Here is a 24995-nt window from a genome sequence, read left to right as displayed (position 1 = left end):
ATACATATATACTGTAAATACGGTAATAAATTATCTTATAACATATAGCATATATAATATATGGTTTAGTTTGATTAAAACAGTACCTTTTCAACAGTAGCGGATCTTACCTCTTAACTGCGTGAGAAAACATGGGATTATGGGCAAATCTTATACCCATAAAACACATGTTTTTTTTCCTTCTAGTTAAGAGGACTGGGCTGGAAGGAAGCATTTGTCTTTCAGACACATGCCCCCTTCTATGACACTGCAGTGAGGGGACAGCCTCCACTGCAGCATTTTTATTGGACAGCTTGGGCCAATGGTACTTTACCATTGGCCCAAGGCTCCAAGCTATCCATTGAGCTCAGTACCTCTGACAAGAAGAGGCACTGTGAACTCACCCTCTCAGTCTGCTGCAAACAGAGTGTGCCAGCTTGTATTTAACCACTTGCTTACTGGGCACTTAAACCCGCCTCCTGCCCAGACCAATTTTCAGCTTTCAGTGCTGTCACACTTTGAATGACAATTGCGCGGTCATGCTGCACTGTATCCAAATGAAATTTTAAGCATTATTTTCATGAAAATAGAGTTTTCTTTTGGTAGTATTTAATCACTGCTGGGGTTTTTATTTTTTGCTAAACAAACAAAAAAATATGGGAAATTTTGAAAAAAAAAAAAAAAAATTTGCAAACTGGTAATTTTTCTCCTTCATTGATATGCGTTAATGAGGCTGCACTGACACTGATGTGATGGGCACAGATAAGGCAGCACTGATGGGCGCTGACATGGTGCACCGATAGGCACTGGTGTGTGTGTATGTATATATATATATATATAAAACATAAAAAAAAAAAAAAAAAAAGTATATGACCGGGTATAACTTGTAACACCTATCTTTCAAAAATTCTTTGGACAAAAATGTTCGCACAATTTTCTTTTAGTGGGTAGGAGCCTTTATTAAGGCCTGGTTTGTGTTTTTAGTGCATTTTGGGAAACACAAAAAAACAACTGTGTCATAAAAATACATTGAATCTAATGAAGCTACTCACATCTGTGCACTGTTGCACTGCGTTATGCTGGCTATACGAAAAATTGGCCATTCGGTCATTTAGACAGTTCGTTCATTTTTCGGGCCAGTTAATGGGCACAAAATCGATAATCATTGGGACGTTTTTGAGTCGAAAAAATTAAGGACAAGTTTGGAAATTTTCTGCCGAACGAACGATAAATTGAAAGGTTAATGTTTTTCCTGTCCGAACTGTCTGCACTAGGTATATGTAAAAAAAAAAAACAAACAAAAACTGCATTAATTTATGTCCACTGAACGATCTATCGGTCATTACATGATGGCACTATCGTTTGCGCTCACGGACGAATGTTCGTTTTTCAAAAATGGGTTTGGCCGATTTTTCGTATAGTGTGTGGCCAGCATTAGTAAAAATGAGGCATGTCTGATTTTCTGTGCAATTTTATACACTGCGATTGCCAATAGAACAAGGAAAATGCATGAAAATGCACATGCAATGCACGGTAAAAACGAAGGAAAAACAGACAAAAGCGGATATGGGTAGAGGTCAACCGGGCCCTATTGACATATTTTTTTTGTGGTCTAACCAATTGACTCCAAAATTTTCTTTTTTTTATTTAATTTTTTTTTTTTTTTTTTTTGGGCTCGTGTTAGAATAAGCTGATGGCAAAATACAGAGAATCCAGCACTTGTCAGGACAAATCAGTCAATCATTGGCATCATAAGTGTTATAAAAATGTACAGGGAAGAATAACATTTTCCCACCTCCACCCATCAAATAAATAAACGTCATTTATATACACACAATGGAAAACAAAGCTTACTCCTCCAGCTCAGACTTGCTCAGCCTCCGGTAACCATATGTTAAGAAATACACAAGGAAAAGGAACATGGACTCTAGAGAGAGGCTATAGGCATTTCACTGAGGATATACCGGTAGTTTGGGTAATTATCTTAATAGAGGTTTACTTTAAAGGAGAACAAATATATATATATATATATATATATATATATATATATATATATATATATATATATATATATATATATATATAAAAACAAAAAAAAAAAAAAACAAAAAAACACAGGTTTGTGATGTTGACTGCCCATACCAAAAAGACTGGGCTCTATATTTTAGTGAGTACATTTTGTAAATGTCTTTTGATCCTGCCAGTAGAACCATTCAATAGGCCCTTCCTTTAATAGAGTGGCAACGCTCCTCCTTTTGCGGCGATAGCAGTTGTCACCCTATTGCTGGAGTCGCTTAGATGCTGGCCCATCCCTATAATTGAGTAGGTGAGTAGGCACACCTATCGCCTTTCGTAGCTTTTTAGTTTGAGAGCACAGGGCTCTATCTGCAGAGATTTAGGGAAATTACAGAAAAGCCCTCCTTAAAGTGTTACTAAACCCACAACAGTACAATCCGTCTGTATATGCAGTAAAGCATGCTTGTTATACTCACTGTGGAACCTAAGGGGTTAATCCTCTGCACTGTGTAAAAAAGGCTGTTTGATCCTGTCTTCTCTGATCCTCCCTTTCTTCCACAGTCCCCAATCTGCTGATAGTACAGAGCCTTAGGTGCACTCTGCACATGCTCAGTTTGGTGTGTATTGCTAGAGTGTTTTTTTTTCTTGGGAAGGTGTGATCAGCACAGGGCCAATCAGCACTGTCCAGACAGAGGGTCTGGGGTCCTGCAGCCTCATAGGACAGTCAGATTAGACTGAAAACTACTTCTACGAGCTTTGACCAGACACTGAAAGGAGTCATAAGACTGCTACTGTGTTTCCCCAAAAGTAGGACCTACCCTGAAAATCAGACCTACTGTGATTTTTCGCGGAGGGCTGCAATATAAGCCCTAACTTGAAATATAAGCCCTAGTTTAAAGTGGTTGTAAACTGCTAGAATCCTCTCTATTACAGTATTATATAATACAAAATGAGTGCGTTTCTGTAATCTAATGGAGTCAAATACCTTCTATTAGCGCAGCTCGGCGCTCAGCTGATCTCCCGCTGCTCTCCTCTTCTCTCAGCTGTCAGTGGGGGACTTTGGTTCCCCTCCCCCCCCCCCCCATCTGCAGTGCTTGGAGCAGGGAGGACCGCTCAGCTGATCCCCCGCTGCTCTCCTCTCCTCCCAGCTGTCAGCAGGGAATCTCAGGGCCCCCTCCCTCTGCAGTGCTCCGAGTGGGGAAGACCACTTAGGCAGGCCATGTAAGCGCTATAAGAAGGTATTTGACACAATTACATTACAGAAACACACACCTTTTACATTATATACTACTCTAATAGAGAGGATTCTAGCATTTTACAAGCACTTTTACTCTGTTCACACTGGGGATTTCTGATAGGCAGGGAGAGGGGGAGAGAAGACCGCATATAAAATGGCAAGCCCTACCCCGAAAATAAGCCCTACTGTGTTTTTGGTTGCCAAAATTAATATAAAACCTGGGCTTATTTTTGGGGAAACACGGTATATACTGCTGATGAGAAAAGGTATTTAGCAGTTTATATTTACTAAAATAATTGCATTTCCATGTTCTGTGTACTGTTGGAGACCAGATATAATGAATGCAGGGTCCTGGGTTTAGTAATACTTGAATCCCTCCCTTCCACTCTAGTAAAGTTTAGCAGGGTTTAGGAGAATTCCAGCAATAACTAACAAAAAAAAAAAAAAAAAAAAGGAGTAAAAAATTTACATTACTTTTATTCAATACTTTTTGAGTTAGTAATTCATTCCTAAATATAAAAGGAATATACTCTTGAATATATATATATTATACATGATTTATATAGCGCCAACAGTTTGCGCAGCGCTTTACAATGTAGGGAGACACTACACCAACAGTACAATATATATATATATCACACACACACACACACACACTGGTTCGAGATGATAGAAAGGCAACAGTAACTCAAATAACAACTCGTTACAACCAAGGTATGCAAAATACCATCTGAACGCACAACACATCAAAGCTTGGAGCAGATGGGCTACAGCAGCACAAGACCTCACCAGGTGCCACTCCTGTCAGCTAAGAACAGGAAACTAAGGCTACAATTCACACAGGTTCACCAAAATTGGACAATAGAAGATTGGAAGAACGTTGCCTGTTCTGATGAGTCTGGATTTCAGCTGCAACATTTAGATGGTAGGGTCAGAATTTGGTGTAAACAACATGAAAGATGGATCCACCCTGCCTTGTATCCATGGTTCAGGCTGGTGGTGGTGTGATGGTGTGGGGGATATTTTCTTGGCACATTTTGGGCCCCTTCGTACCAATTAAAAATCATTTAAACACCACGGCCTACCTGAGTATTGTTGCTGACCATGTCCATCCCTTTATGACTACAGTGTACACATCTTCTGATGGCTCCTTCCAGCAGGATAATGCCCCATGTCACAAAGATCAAATCATCTCACCACTGGTTTCTTGAACATGACAATGAGATCACTGTACTCCAATGGCCTCCACAGTCATCAGATCTCATCCAATAGAGCACCTTTGGGATGTGGTGGAACAGGAAATGTTCAGCCGACAAATCTGCAGGAACTGCGTGATGTTATGATGTCACTATGGACCAAAATCTCTGAGGAATGTTTCCAACACCTTGTTGAATCTATGCCACGAAGAATTAAGACCGTTCTGAAGGCAAAAGGGGGTCCAACCCAGTACTAGCAAGGTGTACCTAATAAAGTGGTTGGTGAGTGTATATAATTTTTTTTTTTTTTTTTTTACCAGAGTTTAGTGTCTTTTAGGCCCCTTTCGCACATGTGGACCGTTCATTTCATCAGTTCAGTCACATCCAAACGGATGAAGTATTTGTCAGTTTTTCATCCGTTTTTTTTTTTACACACATGACCAATTTGTCTTTTTACATCAGTTTTTCATCCAATCCGTTTTTTGTTTTTTTTTTAAACGGAAGAAAAATAGAGCTTTGATCAGTTTCAAAAAACGGATGATGACGGAAGCGGATGTAAACTGATGATCATCCATTTACATCAGTTTTTCCATAGAGATGTCTATCTCCGCTCACTGTGTAGGGACAGACCTGTCAGAGCCCCGCTGTCCTCTATGGGACATCGGACGAAAACGGATCCGCCTGTCCCTGAACATCCTTTCCCATCCGTTGGACGGACGTATCACCATATGTCTGTTTTGAGCGGATCTTATCGGTTCGCATGGCAGGTGGGTGTCAGCAGACACATCTCCGCTGACATAAGCCTGCCCATAAAAGTCAATTGGTTTGCCTGCTCGGATCCCCCTGAAAAACAGCCTATCGTGTGAAAGGGGCCTTAAGGTTAAAGGATAGGCTACAGATCGAGGACAATCCGGGACGTTTAATCTTTTACTTGTTTGTAACAACAAAAACTGAAGTACAGTCAACAGTAACTGGACTGAGCATTTATAGATATTTTTAGGCCAAGGACTTATCTAACATCTAGAAAACCTGAACATGGAAAGCATCTGAATTCAGGGATCCCCCTGAAAAACGGCCTATCATGTGAAAGGGGCCTTAAGGATAGGCTACAGGTCGAGGACAATCTGGGACGTTTAATCTTTCACTTCTTTGCAACAACAAAAACTGAAGTACGGTCAACAGCAACTGGACTGAGCATTTATAGATATTTTTAGGCCAAGGACTTATCCAACATCTAGGAAACCTGAACATGGAAAGTATCTGAATTGGTATCAGCCATTTCTAACAAACAGCATCAAGCCACAGTTGAGTTTACCTGAAGCATAAGCTCGCAGTCCTCGCGGCCAACGAAGATCATCTCCCGAGGCAGTCGATGGCGAGTGCCTGAGCTGCTCACCAGGAACCAGGAGGTGACGCTCATCTTGTTGCTTGGTTCAGTTCCTAGCATTCAAACATCCTACAAAGAGAAGAAGAAGCACAGTCAAGACAGAGTACACAAGAAGAAACATCAGTCGCATGCTTAGCGACACTAAAGTATCAGCATACACATTGTTATTGTCCCTGTATAGGCAGAGCGAGGTCACCGGGGGCTGAGCACTCAACCACAGCCACACTTCAGATCAATTCTTGGGTAAATAGCAAAAAAATTAGGACCCAACAGAAGACAAATCATTCTATTTGTTAGGAACAAACATGGACTTGATGGCATTTAAAGAGGTTTTAAACCCAAAAACAAAACAAAAATGTAATAGATTGCAGCTTACCAATCATCAGATCATGGCTGCATTAGTCTGTTTTCATCTAGTGATCTGGCCAGTAACACACCCCCTGTATTAGAGGGCCCCCACTCTGGATGAAGAAGCACAGGGGGCACCATTGGACAGCAGGGGGGGGGGTAAATGTACTAGCCAATTTAAATACACTAATGAACTGAAGTCAAACTCCAGCTCAGACTTTATAATCAGTTACAGCAAACAGTTCTTGTTTCCTTGTAGGATGAAGGTTTTATATGAATAAAAACAAACAATGATTGTAAGCACCCCTGCCAGTGTTAAATGGTTTGTCTCATCCCTGGAAACTGATATTTGTGGAAGAGAGCCTTTTCTTTTGAAAAACAGACTTACTGGCTGGATCACCAGATTTAAAAAAAGGAACCAAAGTCTAAAAAAGGAAACTAATGCAGCCATCACATCTAAGAATTGGTAAGCTGCCATATAATAAATGTTTGCTTTTGGGTTCAATAATGCTTTAAAGAACAAAAGGTGATCTACCGGTAATGAATCCAAAAATAATGTACAGGCATCTGATGACCGTGTGAACAAGCTCTAAATTCCCTTGGATGTGCTGACTATTTAAAGTGATCACAGGTTCAAATTAATTAGCAACATTCACTTTTAAAAATAAAACATGCACTTTTCAAAGTGTACATTCGCTTTTCTAGGCGAACAGCCGCTATTTCTGTAGGCCCCTTTCACACTTGTACGACTTGTCCTGCGACTTGGTCTGCAAAGTCGCAAGACAAGTCGTTCCCCATGATTTCCAATGACAACCATTCATATTAGTGCGACTTCAAGTTGTGCCGACTTCAAAGTAATCCTTGCACTACTTTGGTCCAACTTTGATGCGAGTTACACAGGCATTCCCTGAAATCGCGGCAAAAATAACGGCCGCAAAAGCAGGCAACTTTGAAGTTGCGGTAGTATGAAAAGGGGCCTTAGTAAAACATTCCCACTAGAAGAATAATTAAAATTGAATAGAAATTGATTGAAAACAAGAACCCCCAAAGCACTTTCTTGAAAAGCGATCCAATTTTCTGCTGCTTTTCATCAAAATATATTCAACTTAAATTCCCAGTTGTGAATAGAAAATAACGGGTAATTCATTATTTTATTCTTTTAAATCAAAATAGAGATTTGACAATCATATTGCTATATGGCATGTAGCCATTACCTTCAACGATGAGCTATCTAGCCATTACCAGGTGTGGGAATCCATTATACCGACAATGACATGTGTGTCATACCTCTCATCCTTCACTCAACACCCACTTGGAGATATTCCATCATGTTGAAAGATGGAAAGCCTAAGCAAAAAGGAGAGCCTCCCCTTGCCTGGGGGGCTTATGATTTCATTTCATCATTCTTCAGAGCAGATTACCAATTAAAAATATGTGTACAATTTTAAAGTTCAACTCCAGACAGATATAAGAAAATAATATATTCTATAATTCAGTTTTTATTTAAAGTCAGAGTAGAGCTGCACGATTCTGGCTAAAATGAGAATCACAATTTTTTTGCTTAGAAAATAGATTACGACGTAATATATATTCACATTATACAAAATAATTGGGCTAAGGCCCCTTTCACACTGGGGTGGTGGTGGCGGTAAAGCGCCGCTATTGTTAGCGGCGCTTTACCGTCGGTATTCGGCCGCTAGCGGGGCGGTTTTACCCCCCGCTAGCGGCCGAGAAAGAGTTAAAAACCACCGCAAAGTGCCTCTGCAGAGGCAGGTATAGCCGCGGTGCCCCATTGATTTTAATGGGCAGGAGCGAGTCCTTCCCCGCTCCAAAGATGCTGCTTGCCAGACTTTTTTCCCGTCCTGCCAGCGCACCGCTCCAGTTTCCATTGCACACTGGATACAAAGCAGCGGCACTTTGGGGTCGATTTTCAGGCGCTATTATTAGTGCAATAGCGCCTGCAAACCGCCCCAGTGTGAAAGGGCCCATACTTTACTGTTCCGTTTTCTTTTTTTTTTATTCATTGAAGTGTATTTTTACCAAAAAATTGCGTTTGAAAGACCACTGTGCAAATACAGTGTGACATAAAATATAAATATTGCATCAATCGCCATTTTATTCCCTAGGGTCTCTGCTAAAAAAAATTATATATATATATATATATATATATATATATATATATATATATATATATATATATATATATATATATATATATATATATATATATATATATATATATATATATATATATATATTTATTTATTATTTGGGGGTTCCAAGTAATCTTCTAGCAAAAAAAAAAAAATCTGATTTCAACTGTAAGAAACAAGTGTCAGAAAAAGGTTTAGACTTTAAGACCCCTTTCACACTGGGGCGTTTTTCGGGTGTTTTTCTGGCGCTGTAAAGCGCCTGAAAGAAGCCTCATCTGCAATCCCAATATGAAAGCCCGAGCCCTTTCACACTGCCAGCACCCCAAAAATGCTGGTAAAGCACCGCTTAAGACCCCTTTCACACTGGGGCATTTTTTTTTCAGGCGCTGGCAGTGTGAAAGGCCTCAGGCCATTGGCGCACCCAGCCCGATGGCAAAAACACGAAAGCGCTACAAAAAAGCTGCTTGCAGGACTTTTTTTGACGCCCTGCCAGCGCAGCTCCCCAGTGTGAAAGCACTTGGGCTTTCACATTAGAACTGCAGATGAGGCTTCTTTCAGGCGCTTTTTTTAACGCTAAAGTGCCTGAAAAACGCCCCAGTGTGAAAGGGGTCTCAGTGGTTAAACTTCCTGCATATTCACACAGAAGTTTTATCCCTTTGATCTAAGATGGAAGAGTTACAATGTTGTTAAAATCTTGGCAGACTGCCAGAGTAAGCAGAGAACTCGAGAATCGAGATTGCGATCTTTTAACGATTAATTGTGCAGCTCTAAGTCAAAGCAAGGAATGGTTAAAACCCCCATAGGGTTTCTTTGCCATCTGTGCCTTACTGGGAGATTTCCCTTTACTTCCTTTCCTAAAGACACAACAGGAAGTAAGAAAAATCGCTCCAAAGTTTTAAAAAATCCCCCCCAGTTGTCAATGGAAAAAGTGTCCCCTTTGGAAGATTTCCCCTCTTTTTCTGTTCTAGGGACAACTCATTTCGATTTTCCCTCACTTTCGGTCCTGATGACAATAGTCACTATGACATCCAAGACCAAGTGGGAAGAGCCAACAAGTAGAAACTTCCAAGATAAAAGGCCTACACCAAAAACTGAAAGGAGGACTCTATACACGGAGACAACATTAAAGCTTTACTACACAAGAGAAAGACTGCCAATATCAAGAACATATTTTCCTGTGATCGCTCAATCCTTCCCTATGCCCTTTCCAAGAAAACCATGGATCAGCTATAATGGAAACAAAGTGACTTTTAGTGTACCCCTATTACATTAAAACTATTACCAATGTTCAGTTGCTAGGAAAGGATAGATAGCTTGTGCACGTGTGTATGTATGCATATTTGTAGCACTCTGTATGTCTTGTATTGTTTTCCTGTAAGTGTAAGTACTTTGTAATTGCGTCATTCTTGTTAAATGAGAACTTTTGTCCTCACTTGGGTGCCACCATTATCGTGCTTGTGCAGATGTGCTCATGGCTCTGCTCGTCCTTCGAGGTCCTAGGAGAGCATATCGACACATCTGCACATGTGCAGGTCATTTCCCATACAGGCATAAAGACAGGGAGGGCTTTGGACTTCCCTGGCAGCAGTCTTTGTGCATGCGTGAGCAACCCAAGGTGTGGACAGATGGCTGAGCAACCCAGCACATGCACAGATGTCCTGCAGGAGTCTCTCAGGACCCAAGCCCTGCAGCAGGTCTGCACAGGGGCCATGGAGAAATTCTCACCTAGGCAAGAAACGTGGAGGTGCAGCACAAATTACTGTGTAAAAAAAAAAAAAAAAAAAAAAGTTAATTTGTAAGAGAAGGAGGGGGAGGAAGCAGGGCAGCACATGACCTTTAGGGTGAAAGTTTGCTTACTTTCACGTAAAAGCACAATAATATACTACCGAGTTTGTTCCTTGGGCTTACTGCTAGAATTAAGACAGTTAAGCCGGCCATACATGGATCGAAATCTGGCCGGTTCAGCAGGGACGGGACAAATTTCGATCCATGTATGGGCAGGCTGGTTGATTCGATCCATGTATGTCCAGTCTATTGAAAAATTTTCTCTCGATCTCCCTGCTGTCAAAATACAACTCAGCGAGAGGGACTCCCCCATCCACCTCAAGTGTGTGGATGGGGTAAATGAGCCATCTTTCTTTAATTCAACCAGTGGGTAGAACAAAAGAAAATGACTCCTTTATGGACAGCCTTAGCTGAAACAAAATACAAAATAGTCACCAGGACATGTAGGGAAGCCAAAATTTCCCTAACTGGGACAAAGACAGCAATAAAAACCTAGCTACAAGCAGAGGAGCTAGATCTTCTATTATTGGTATCCAGTGTTGTCAAAGACCATCTTGCTGATCGAGCAGACTTGCTTTGGATAGGCTGCTCACAAATACTAGAAAACACACCCAAATTAGGTCTTTAAACACATCCCGCTATACAGGAAAACAGAAGAAGGAGCGCCACACCAAAGCTATGAGAGTCCAAAGTGAAAATTTTATTAAATGAACAGTGGAAAGGAAGCCAGTGAACCTTGGGGGGTCTGGGCATTGCCCTTCATCAGGTGTATTGTATTGTACATGTGGATGGACAACTAAAAATTCATAATAGATAAACATTTTTTCAGGCAGTCCCTGGGTATTTAACGTTCGAGTTACAAATGACTCGTGAACGGAGCCAGCGTGGTGTCACTTCGTCACTTGTGTTCCACGCTGGTGCTAGAAACCACTGGGCGGTCATCTTGCCGGCTACACTGCATGGCCAGAAGCGTCCAAAACTTGTGGAGCTGATGAGATTTATTATAACAATTCACTCCTTTCATTTTTTGGCTGGACTTACGCTTGAAAAATGTACCTGTTCCAACTTACACACAAATTCAACTTAAGATCACACCTACAGACCTATCTTGTACATAACCCGGGGACTGCCTACATAACAAACTTCTGCCACTAACAGTCTGTGGAGCGTAGAGCAGAGTAGAGTGTCAGAACTCATAGGGTGCAATGGCATTCCTTCTACTGATCATTTAATAAAACATTGCTTTGGACTCTCAGACTTTTGGTGTGGTGATCCTTCTGGTTCCTGCAATAAAAGCTTAAAAGGAGTTTTAAACACAATAACATTATCCAAAAGTCCGAAAAGGTCCTGTCAGTCCCTTCGCCTCACACAGAACCAAGGTGAAAACAGGCCTTCTGAACCCCAAAGCACCTTGCTCCAGTTCTTGGGTTAGTGTTAACAAGGACTAACAGCATTATTTCACATCTCAGTATTATAGTGATGGTGCAGACCTGAACATCTCCATCCTCAGAGATGACACCATGGAAGACTTTTTGGACTTCTACTGCATAGACATGGCCTTCAAGAAGATTTCGGCCGTTGTCAGTACGCCTCGCTGAAGGCAGCAGCCCCCCGATTCAGGTTAATAAGCTTTGGACATGGGAGAAATACTTTCTCATACAGAAGGGCTAGGCATGAAGGATAACTGCACTTTTCATGAAAACACTTTTAATACAGAACTGGAAAAGATGAGAGTTTCGCTTGAAGAACGTAAAAATACGTAACAAAAAGGAAAGCAGTCATGAAAACTTTGTAGCCCACAAAAAATAAAAAAAAGATAGATATCTAGTAGAGCTTGGGGATTCAGGAATACATAACCCATTACTCAAAATAGACCTTCAGCTGGCACGTAGATGCAGTACAGAGGAATATAAAATAATTGATCCTTGGGAGCAGATGTCGCTAAAAGCATAACTCTAACCAAAACTTGACTTTATTTCAACTTTAAAAAACCTTACCAGGCGCTTCACCTTGAAGAACCCTTAAAATAACCTTCAGTCTCAGGGAACCCCTGCTAACAATTTAGCAAGAACAGTCATTTGCAGATATAATAATAAACAAAAAATATGGTGTACCTAGACTTGACACTGAGTGCCGGTTCACACAGGGGCGGCACGACTTGCAGGTCACCTCAGCTCCTATTAGAACGGTTCCGTAGCACAGAACGGGAGGCGACTTGTCAGGCGACTAGGTCGCCTGACAAGTCGCCCCTATGTGAACCGAGCCTAAGGCAGGTCATTTTTAAGATCCCAGTGAAATACAATTTGAGTAGCAATCATAAAATTAATATAGAGGGAACTAATAGCCAGAAAAAAAAAAATTGTTGTGTTCTCTCACATTGGAGGTCAGTGGAAAATGCCCTCCACTTACACCAGTTGCCATTGGGAGATGGTAGTGCTCCCTTACATTTGTAGTCAGTAGGAGATGGGCCCCCTTACATTGAGGGTCAGTGGAAGAATGCCCCTTACCATGGTGGCTTTTGTAAAGAATTTCACCTGGGGGGACATTGGTTCCAAAACTATACAGGCACAATATGGCAGGAGGTATATTTTCCACTGCTTACTATTCAAGGAACACCTAGCAACCTCTGAAGGAACCCTGGGTGAAAACAGTCGCACTAAACTAACAGGAGGAATAATTGTACATGAGAATGTGTCTAAGGTAACTTATCTAAGGCAAAAAGAAAACATCCTGTGGAGTTATTTTCAGTGGGTGCTAGAAAGATTTGGTACCAGCACACAGTCTGTCAGGAAAGTATTTCCGAAGAATGTTGCAGCACAGAGGAAGTCTTCAAGATGGCATTAGCAAGGCAGGAACACAGCGGCTGATCAACTTGCTGATCTGAAAGCTTAGTTGATCACACTAGATGAATGAAAACATCGCTTTCCAAAAGGCCATAATCGCCCAGGCTTCTCCTTAGTCTATTCTTTAGGTGATTTCATGTTCCCCTGCAGGACTTCACCCAACAAGTAGGAACAAGAAACTAGGGCAGTGCACCTGGCAGCAGATAAATATTAAACAGTTTTATAATTGCTTCCTGATTCATTCTAAGTGCACTTTGGGGATTAGCTATGCTATCAAACTCATCATCCATTTGCACCACTCGGTTTCTGTAGCTCACTGAATAGATGGAGATCCCAAATCTCCAGACACAAAGCAGCCCAACATTCAGAAAATATAAATCAATACCTGCAACTTGTTTGAACCAGTAATAAGGTGATGTAAGGCAGTGGACTCACTGCTGATCAGAGAAATCAGTCGGACGTTTCAATCACACAAAAAAAGCCTCAAAGCAAGCAGTAACTGCTGTGCTTTCTCTTTAGCTAACCCACAGTACTTTGGGAATCATTTGCCATGTATTCAATGATTAACCACTTCAGCCCCGGAAGATTTTACCCCCTTCCTGACAGAGCACTTTTTTACAATTTGTGTCACTTTAACTGACAATTGTGCGGTCGTTCGACGATGTACCCAAACATTTGTGTCCTTTTTTCCCCCCCAACAAATAGAGCTTTCTTTTGGTGGTATTTAATCACCTCTGCGGTTATTTTTTGCACTATAAACAAGAAAAGAGCGACAATTTTGAAAAAAAAAAAAAAAAAAAAAAAAAAAAAAAACCACAATATTTTTTACTATTTGCTATAATAAATATCCCCAAATTTAAAAAAAAAAAAAAAAAACTAAAATTTCTTCATCAGTATAGGCCAATATATATTCTTCTACATATTTTTGGTAAAAGAAAAAAAAAAAAAAAATTACAATAAGCGTATATTGATTGGTTTGCGCAAAAGTTATAGTGTCTACAAACTATGGGAAAGATTTATGGCATTTTTTGTTTTTTTACTAGTAATGGCAGCGATCTGCGTTTTTTTTAGCGGTACTGCAACATTGTGACGGACAGATCGGAGACTTTTGCCACTTTTTTGGGACCAATGGCATATATACAGCAATCAGTGCTATAATTCCCAGAGGAAGTCACGAGAGTGACAAAACCGGTAGGAGAAGCTTGATCAGCTGACCAGAGAGGTACCAGGAAGTGCAGGAGAGCTGACATAGGACAGGGGGAACGCCGTGAAAACCGGGCCTGCAGAGCCGGACCACAGGTGACTATCAACCCTCTATAGCACTATAGCACTTTAAAAGGCATTTTTAATTTATTTGAAATGTGAGTTGTATATATGTGGAGTTTTATGTGCGATTAAAAACTTTTTAAACGGTATCACACTATTGCATGCCTCTGTCATTTCCTGCATGTGATGTATGAGGAGATTTTCTGAACAGACCAGGAGAAAATAAAGACCTCTGAGCTGGGTTATTATCGGAAGGAGCAGGTGTCCTGTGTTCCATAAACCTGCATAGGATAAAGGAAGCAAAGGAAGATCTCTGCAGGCTACTGCTATCTATTACAGGCTTATTATTAAGCCCCTAAGGTGAGAGAACACCCGATGGGGGTTGTGTGTGCACCACGCATGAAGACACCAATATCACATGACTGATGTTACTATGGACTTTTGCTGTTTGGTTTAACCACATCCTGCCCGGCCTATAGCAAAATGACGGCCGGGCGGTGGTTCAGTTATCCTGACTGGGCGTCATAGGATGTCCTTCAGGATAACAGCCGCCGCGCCCGTGGGGGTGTTTATCGCGTTGATCGGTGGTGCGGTACACCAACCGAGGCTCTTTACCAATGATCAGCCGCGTCCAATCACGGCTGATCACGATGTCCACAGGAAAAGCCGTTGATTGGTTTTTCCTCACTCGCGTCTGACAGACGCAAGTAGAGGAGAGCCAATCGTCGGCTCTCCTGACAGGGGGGGTCTGCGCTGATTGTTTATCAGCACAGCCCCCCTCGGATGCCCACACTAGACAACCAGGGAAGCCGCCAGGACCACCAGGGAAGGGGGCAACATGTGGATGGCCAGGTATGTACCCCATGGCCATCCACATGTGCAAATTATGCCCAATCTGTGCCAATCAGTGCCCACAAATGGGCATTGACTGGCACCATTATATAACATGTGACATCAGTGATGCCCATCAGTGTCATCAGTGGCACCTATCAGTGCCCATCCGTGCCCACCTATCAGTGCCACCCATAAGTACCCATCAGTGCCGCCTATGAGTGCCCATCAGTGCCACCTACAAGTGCCCATCAGTGCCACCTACAAGTGCCCATCAGTGCCATCTCATCGGTGCCCATCAGTGCAACCATATCAGTGCCCATCATTGAAGAAGAAAATGTACTTATTTACAAAAATTTTTAACAGAAACAAAGAAAAAATGTGTTTGGGTACAGTGTTGCGACAGTGCTGAAAGCTGAAAATTGGCCTGGGCAGGAAGGTGTCTAAGTGCCTGGTATTGAAGTGGTTAAATATTTCATCAAGGATTAATTGATAATCACAGAGCACGAGCACTTTATTTTTTATATGGACTATTGTCATTTCGTTTCATATTATCCTCATTGCACAAGCACAAGCGCTTTTGATTTATATATTCCTTTTAATGCATGGTGTTATGTTATAGATATCTTTGCTATATATATATATATATATATATATATATATATATATATATATATATATATATATTTTATATAGTTTATTGGATTATAGCGCTGCACAGTGTGTTTTTATATATTGCATTATCACAGTTTGGGGAAGTGTGGGTAGTGCGGGCAGTTGATTATATTATTTTTTGTGTTTATTCAGGTTTAGGGTGGCAGCTCACAAGGTTTCACTTATTGGTTATCTTAAGACATAGAAATGAAGTGCACAGTCTCAGCAAACATAAAAAGGGACAAATACCTTGAGGATTTCTCACATTGTAAAATTAAGGTAGGGTCACAAAATTGTCATTATCATATGTAAATACAGCCAGGGTTCCGGGGAAAACCAGAAAGGTGAGCTAAGCATAAAACATTCTATAATTGGAAGGTAACACGTATAATGAGCTCACGGTCACCTCTGAGTTATGTTAATGGACATTGTCCTTTTACTAGATATGCTATGCAGTGTAATGTAGTGTACAGCAGGATAATGTAAGCATCAGAGCTTTTTGGTGGCTTAGTGGAGATAGACATGTTCTTCTATGTGAGTAGTTAGTGTCGCCATAACTTTGGCAAAAAAATTAATGTAACCTGGTCCTTACCAGATTATGCCTTTGGCTTTGACATTGAGCTAGAGTGCACCTCCAGGTCAAGCCATAGGTGACCCCTACCTGGGAAAATGATGTTGTTGTTGAAGATGGAAGCACCCAACAGTGTTAAAGTGACTTATTTTACCTCTCTTTCTACCCCACCTCCTTTGTTGGAAAAAAAATCCCAACTTTTACCTACCCTCCCAAGCTTTAGCATGGTCCCCGACTTTATCAAATATTTTACATGCTGCTCCAGGCAAGATGGGGCTCCACACTCCACAACCACATCTCAGGTGCTGGCTCAGTTTGTCTACATAGAAGCAATCAATTGTACCTGCAACAGGAACACCACACAATGGGATGCAAAATGATTTTCTTCCTTTAATAAAATAAAATAAAATAGCCGGAATAAATGCTATTCTAGTTGCCATTGGCTATTTTAATAAAGGAGGAATTGTATTTTGCATCTATAGGAGGTATTCCTGTTGCTTGTACAACTGGTTGTTTCCAACATACCAGTCAGTCCAGTGCCGGTGTTCTGCCGAGAAAGTTCCCCTCGGTGGATAAGGACCCCCCTGAACTGCGCAGGCGCAGCGCTTGCGCAGTACGAGCCGGCGGAAATAGCCGGAGTCGAATAGTTGTAAATCAGCTATACACGGCGCCTGTGAGAGGGCACCTCGCTTCGCTCGCCACCCTTTGGGCACAGCCTCGCTTCGCTCTGCACTTTTTTATTCTACCTCTAGGTCCACTTGGATGGTGGGGCTTGAACCTGGACCCAGGGCGCAGGCGCCGTGTACAGCTGACTGAAGGTTTTCAGCTTCGGCTATTTACGGCAGCTCCTTAGTCGTTCGTACTGCGCAAGAGCTGCGCCTGCGCAGTACAGGGGTTCCTTATCCACCGGGGGAACTTTCTCGACAAGACACCGGCAGTTTTCTTCAGGGCAGAACAACACCATCATTCTGCCGGCCTATTGATTACATGCCCCCAAGGACCGGCAAGCAGACTTCTAGAAAAAAAGTATAGTGATTAAAAAAATGCCTAGGGCTTCAATTCCTGTAGTTCTACTCTAAATATAAGGAAATGAATAGATATGTATACTTGGAAGAACACTCAAGCATTGCTTATGTACCAGAGTAATGAGCCAGCATCAGCGCAAGGGCTTAGCTATATGGGCGATTTTAATCTCTTGTTAATGAATTTCCCACCTCATTAGTAGAAATTGATTCCTGGAAATTAGGTGAATGCCAATAAATAGATAAGCCTAAAGTATTGAATAACTGCTCAAGCAGCATAGCCCTAAAGCTGGCCATACATGTAGCAATTGTCAGTCGATAGCCTTCCACTGGGAACAAATGATCGCAGGTAGTTGCTAGAAAATAAGCAATCCCCCTCCCATCAAACTTATGTCGCTTGTATGTATAATTTCAAAAGTTTATTAATCCCGTATCCTGCAAACTTCACTCTTCGAAGAATTGCAAGCCAATAAACGCATTCCTAAAATCTGTTCTATATTTACCTACAAGTCAGGAATTATGTTTCTTCCTTACATCCTTCTATGGTCTTGGATAAATCAACGCCTTTTGAATCTATATGCACCCAAGTCCAGCTCCAGCTTCTCCTCTATATGCAAAATCCATCATGAGCACCAATCGCTAGAGAACAATCCTCATTTATATATGCATAAATGGGAACAGGTATAAGAAAAACCCAATGATAGCAGAGTCGTGCTGGAGATGTGTGTCTGATAAAGCATCATGATATCATAAATTTTGGCAATGTTCCCTTATACCAGTGATGTAGTTCCAAAACATCTGAAGTGCCAAAGTTCGCCATTTCCCATGATGCTCAACTACACTGCAGAGTGCATGAGCATCATGGGAAATGTAGTTTCAAAACATCTGAAGTGTCAAGGTTCACCATCACTGCCTTGTACAATCATTTTGGTCTCAGTTGATGTTGCTCCTGAACCAAATCCTAGATTTCATTCCCCACTTAGACCCTATTCATTGTCTTTTAGAATTATCTTTCCATGGAATTGCTAAATAATCCAAAAAATGTGTTTCTCGTATGTTGATGGCTGCCAGGCGAACCATTTCATTACACTGGCTCTCTAAATGTTGTAGGAGGTGTGATAGGGATGGAGTACCTCACAGTAAGGTGGGGGATACCCTGGACCCCTTTAATAAAACCTGGGGTATGGGATCAATCCTGTACGGCTCACCCTCCCTATCACCTACCTACCAATGATATTGTAATGATTTACTACGGCATTTGGGCTGAATTTGTGGAACAATCCTGATGTGAGCTGTTCTCTAAGGCCGGCCATAGACGGAGCGATTTTCTTGCCTTCAACAGGGGAATCCCTCCAGCTGAGCCATTGTGTTCTCCCAGCAGGGACGGCTTCCCCTATAACAGCCGCAAACAATAATCGCATGTAAAAATACAGCAGGCTGGTTGTACTCAAGTTGATTGATTGATCAACTTGGGTACTTTTAGCCTTCCCATACAAGGTTCAAATCTGCTGAACCGGCCGAGATTCGAACCGTCTATGGCCAGCTTAATGGTAATTCTTTTTTGTCACTTGTGTCTTTAACCTGCATAGGTAAGGGTTAACCACTTTTACAATTTGTTCATATGCTATTGTTTGAATTAATGGTCTACCATCTCTTTTTGTGCCTACTGGAACTTCAAAACACTCAAGTATCCCACCATAACGTTACCGAGTACCTCTACCGAATATCACAAATCTTGCTTTGTTATTAGAATGTTTTTCAATGTCTATTTTGACACTTTTGGATCTCATGCCATTGCATAAGTAATGTTGATAACTGTATTGTTTCTTTATCTTTTATTTGATGTTCTACTTTAAATTATATTTTTACATAACTAAAACTTCTGTCAAAACTGGGCAACATTTTGACAGCCTCAATATAGTTTACTGAAAGATCAAGTCAAAAATGGAAAAAAAAAAAATAACAGCAACTTCGTAAGACGAATAACATTCTTTTTATTCCCAGACTAAAGGAGTTAAAACAGTGGCTGAAATGCATGCGGAACAAGCCAATAAAACTTTGTTCTGCAAACAGTTCCAGTTCGTTGATTGTTGAATGTTCAAGCTTTTGCCTATGGCGGAGGAAGTGCTGGAAGCAATGGTTGTCCTGAGGCTAACAATAATTATTGACAAAGTTCCTCTAAGCAAGCTCAGCCAGGTCTGTAGGCACCATAAAGCAGACCTTCAATCAAATACAAGACTGGGTATCATTCTAATCCTTGCCCCCCCCCCCCCCCCAGTTACATACATACAGGCATTGGGGAGGCCTTCTTTTTGGCCTGGTGCTCTTGTTCACTTACTTATTCCTCATACAGCTGGCCCACCCACCTGCTTGCAGCCTTCTGGGATACAAGTCGTACATTCTAGGAGGCTTCATAACACTCTCTGGCGTTCCGCAGGCCCGCTCGTTTGCAGTGGCGCTTAAGCAGCCATGTATAATTTGGGATCCAGTTGTCACTTTCTGATCACTCAGCTGGTTCAGAGTAGAAGAAGACAGCGATGGACTCCATGGGATGCAAGTGTTTGCTAAAAGTCAGCAGCTACAGTACTTGAAGCTTTTGACTTTTAGTTTTTCCAGATCTGGGTGAAGTTCCCCTTTGAAGGCACCAAAGACCTTCCTACCTGCACCTTGTGTTTTTCACCTGCATAAGATGAGCATTGATCATGTAATTTCATAGTGGAATTTGTTGCCCTGTACACACAGCCTATAGTAGAGTACGTCCTTACATTCCTGCGTCAGCAGTTTCTGTGTTCAAATATGAAGCATGTGGCATGGCACAGGTTAATGCATGACCCCTGTCTGTAGTCTAAGAACTGACACTTCCTGTGAATAAACTACATACCCCACAATTCCTGGGCCTCTCAGTCTAAAGTTCTGCAGGTGAGAGCTAAATAGTAATTAGACCTGAAACAGAGACAAGCAGGCAAAGCAATGAAGGGAAGAGATAATATTTCATCACATTAGCACTCTCATAGTGAATATAGTAGTGATAAGACGTGAAATGGACGCTTTGCAACCCAGAACAAGAAGTTGCCTATCCCTTTACCCAATAGGGACAAGCTAGGTGAATACATGGATGTAAGGGAATCGATCAGCCAAACAGCCATAACACATAAGCCCATCGTTACAAGGAAAACAAATGACACGGGAAATATAACTATACTAACACCTAATTAAAAAAAAACAAAACCACATTTGAAAGTGTACAATGTCTTAAAATGCCAAATATAAACTTTACAAGCCTGCATGAATATTTTCTATGTCACAATATTCAACAGCATCGTGCCATCATAAAAAGCAGTCCTTGCGCTCCAGTTCAGAGTCTCTTCCTAGGCTGAGATGATGTCATCAGTCTGCTGCAAACGGAAGGAAGCATTTCCCCAATCTCCTCTAAGCCAGTGATCAGACAGAACATTGTAATTTTGCAACGAGCCACAAAGTGAGAGGTGTAAGACATTTATGAACACAGCCAACAACCACAGAGGAATCACTATTTACAGGATTGTGTCATCTCTGAGCCAACATCTCAGTCCAAGTAGTACATGCTGACCCTAGATGATACTAGGGCCGAAACAACTAATCGATTCATCGACAACTAACTTACTATTTTCACAATCGATTAAATCTGCCGGTAACATAATGGGGTTAAAAAAAATAAAATTAGCCCTTTATAGTACCAAAAGAGCAAATAATCGCTACTGTAAATATTACTTTCACTGTTCCACAGTAAAAAAAATGAACCCCTTACAGAAGCCATTTGCTCTTTTTGTACTATAAAGGGTTCATTTTAGTTTTTTTAACCCCATTATTTTATTAAACGTCTTAGGCCTGGTTCACACCTATGCGTTTTTTATGCTTTTTGCAGAAACACACTACAGTTAATTTAATATGGTTTCCTATGGGACACGTTCACATCTATGCTTTTATTTGAAAAGTGTCAAGGACTTTTTTCAATGCAAAATGGTGCTTTTTTGGTTCAATATACTTTAATGGAGAAGCTGCAGAAAAGCATGTAGTGCGTTTTTGCAGCAATTTGTGTTTTTTTTTTTTATCTGCCTTGTAGTACTGCTTGAACCTTGAAGAAGGGGACATACCCCCAAAGCTTGTCCAGAAAAATTGTATGTTAGTGCAAATAAAAAATGCATCACGGACAGTACTCAATTTTCTCTTTTTTTATCCGTCCAACAACAAATTGGCCAAAAAGAAAAGCATTAAAAAAAAAAATGCAAAAAACGCAAATCGCAGCAAAATCACGTTTGCAAAAATCAAAATGTACAGCAAAAAGCACTGCAGAAATAGATCAAAAGCAAACTACATAGGTGCGTACCGAGCCTTATGATGGCCACACGGATCTGTTTTTAGTCGAGAATATTCACATGAAAAATCTTTGTACGTTCGCTGAATGAAAGATTGTTGTTTGAAAATTTCACTTGGTTTTTAATATTCTGTTTTAAAATGAATGTAATTTCTGAACGAAAACCACAAACACTGTCTAAAAATTCCTTTGACCAAGAAGTTTTCTATTATTTCCAAATTTTCCCATCACTGTGGTTGAAAATGAACGTTGATTTGACCCCACTAACGATTGGAAAAATCGAACGACCGTTCTTTAAATTTTTTGTATGGCCAGCATATAATATATTACAGTTCTGTTTGAAAATCTGCAAAACAGTTAATCTTGGAGTCTGATGATATTTACCAGCTTCAACCTCTAAGAGCCCTTGCACACTGGGGCGGTTTGCAGGTGCTATTGCGCTAATAATAGCGCCTGCAAACCTCCCCGAAAGTGCCGCTGCTTTCATTCCAGTGTGCAAGCCCCGAGGGCTTTCACACTGGAGCGATGCGCTGGCAGGACGGTAAAAAAAGTCCTGCTAGCAGCATCTTCGGAGCGGTGAAGGAGCGGTGTGTATACCGCTCCTTTACTGTTCCTGCCCATTGAAATCAATGGGACGGCGCGGCTATACCGCCGGCAAAGCGCCTCTGCAGAGGCGCTTTGCGGTGGTATTTAACCCTTTCTCAGCCACTAGTGGGGGTAAAACCGCCCCGCTAGCGGGCGCATACCGACGGTAAAACGCCGCTAATAATAGCGGCGTTTTACCGCCGACGCCGCCCCCCCGCCCCAGTGTGCAAGGGCTCTAATAGTATATACAGTATATCTCATAGATGACGGGGAATTAGAAGTGACATTTACATTTTACGATCATGTGCGATCGGAGCTTGTTGTCGGAAATTCAGACAGTGTGTAGGCTCATCGGACAGTTTCCATCGGAATTTCCGTCGCACAAAATTTGAGATCTGGTTCTCAAATTTTCCGACAACAAAATCTGTTTGCACAAATTCCAAACGTGTGTACACAATTCAGACGCACAAAGTTCCACGCATGCTCGGAATCAAGCAGAAGAGCAGCACTGGCTACTGAACTTCATTTTTCTCGGCTCGTCGTACGTCTTGTACGTCAACGCGTTCTTGACGTTCGGAATTTCCGACCAACTTTGTGTGACCGCGTGTATGCAAGACAAGTTTGAGCCAACATCCGTCGGAAAAGATCCATGGATTTTGTTGTCGGAATGTCCGATCGTGTGTACGCGGCATAATAGTATATACAGTATATCTCTTCTAATAGTATATATGGTATATCTCTTCTGTCTGTTATTCTCAGAGTGGATTCAAGATTTTGCTCCCCAACCATATAGTTGGTTATTTATAGTTACGACTGCATATAGATATTTAAGAATAAATTGCCTTTTTTTTTAAACTTTACATATTAACTAAATTATACACCACACTTTTTTTTTAAGGTTATTAACCGATTAATCAAAACAATAAATCGGCCAACTAATTGATTATGAAAATAATCGTTAGTTGCAGCCCTAGATGATACCTGAACAAAGATGGCTCCATTCTTCTGGAGGAAAAGGAGATGAAGGTATAGTCAGGGGTAGTACTAAGAGATACTAAATACCTGCAAGGGGTTACTCTTATACAGTACACACTCAGCATGCATGCACTTGCCATGAAAGAAAATCTAGATAATGTTAGGTCCACTCCAAGTCTGTAGCCGTTATCCCGGAATCCCTGTGCAGCCTCTACGATGATTGCCAAGTATGCTCTGTCATATTTTGCAGCAGTAGATGGAAAGTCTGCTTGCCCATAGCCAGCATTATACGTCTTCCATGGTCGCTGGAAGAGGCAGGATTATAAAGTACTGTCTGCTGACAAGTCACCTGTATTAGGTCACACAGCAGGGGAGCGAACCTGCTCTTCCCTTGATAGGATTTACTATGCTGGGAGGTTTTATGTTAAATACCTGGAAACAATAGGAATTAAAAACAGCCAATTGGTTCAATCAACGTTCGGGGGATACTATTCTTTTGTGTCTTCCTGTCCATGCATGGTCAGATTTCTACACGACTAAATCAATTAAATTAATTATAAAGAATATAAGGTGATCAGTTCCCAAAGTTAATTAGTCAGCACCAACGTCCCTTTATAACGAAGAGAAAAAGGGAGCCCCTAACGGAGAGAGTGTGTGGGACTTTCTGGGTGCTATTCATATACTCATCAACAGCAGTTATGGTTAATAAAGATATTTTATTTTGACACGTATACATGAAAGAAAGAAGCTATATAAAAATAAAATTTCTTCCATACAAAAAAAATACCACACTTTTAGTTCTACATGTTTCGCCTTGTGGCTTCTTCAGGAACATGTGTGGATACTGTTGTCTAATGAATAAGAATACAAAAATTATATATACATATTAAAATGCTCCTGGAGCAAAGCATTTACAAAGTTTTTCCAGGTTTTATTAAACAACATATGACAATACCTGGATATTTACGGAAACCTTTGGATGTGTAACTCTGAATTCACTTGTGGAATGATCAAGATATGTGTAGAAAAGGGTGACATCAGAGCAAATCATGAAGCACAAAATACTGACCCCCAGAGAAAATCACCTCCATGTAGAAGTAAAAGTGTGGTATTTTTTCTATGGAAGAAATGTATTTTTATATACCGTATATACTCGAGTATAAGCCTTCCCGAATATAAGCCGAGGCACCTAATTTTACCAGAAAAAATGGAAAAACGTTTTGACTCGAGTATAAGCCTAGGGTGAGAAATGCGCAGCTACTGTAAGTGGAAAAGAGGGTCAACAATGTCCATTTGCATGCCTCACTGTGCCCATTTGGAGCCACAGGTCCCCTGAACTTCAAACTCGGTAGTTAAGGGTTCCTAGATGCCCCCTAGCTGCAGCCAAAAATTGGGGTCTCTGGACATAAAGGGTCCCGAAATTACATTGCTGCAGATGGACACAGTTGACTGACTTTGGGGCCCCGTATCTCAGGGCCACTTGGTGCTAGGAACCACAAATTTAGTGCAAACCCAGTGGAACTAGTACTACAACATAGCCAACATAGCTGGGGTTCCTAGCACCAAGTGGCCCCGAGATATGGGGCCCCAAAGTCGGTTCGGAAAATGTCAAGCACTTTTCTGCAGCAGAGAATGACATTTTCCGAAGCACTTGGTGCTAGGAATGCCAGCTTTGGATATGTTGTAGTGCTAGTTCCACTGGGTTTGCACACCAAATTTAGGGGTTTTAGCACTAAGTTGCCCACGAGATACGGGGCCCCAAAGTCGGTTCTGAAAATGTCATTCTCTGCTGC

General features: G+C 41.3%; 1 protein-coding gene across 4 annotated transcripts in view; it reads right to left on the bottom strand.

The window, feature by feature from the left end:
* The window catches only part of CEP170B (centrosomal protein 170B), a 161130-nt gene that overhangs the window by 110451 nt on the left and 25684 nt on the right, over window positions 1–24995 (bottom strand). For all 4 annotated transcript variants that reach the window (XM_073610711.1, XM_073610712.1, XM_073610713.1 and 1 more), the window contains exon 2: window positions 5744–5884. In XM_073610711.1, the coding sequence (XP_073466812.1) occupies window positions 5744–5875 (132 nt within the window). In that variant the 5' untranslated portion in view covers window positions 5876–5884. The remainder of the gene's footprint in view (window positions 1–5743; window positions 5885–24995) is intronic.

This window comes from Aquarana catesbeiana, linkage group LG13 (assembly GCF_042186555.1).
Source record: "Aquarana catesbeiana isolate 2022-GZ linkage group LG13, ASM4218655v1, whole genome shotgun sequence".
Classification (NCBI taxonomy): Eukaryota; Metazoa; Chordata; class Amphibia; order Anura; family Ranidae; genus Aquarana; species Aquarana catesbeiana.
The sequence above is the reverse complement of the archived record's forward strand: the minus strand, read 5'-3'. Positions and strand labels throughout refer to the sequence as shown.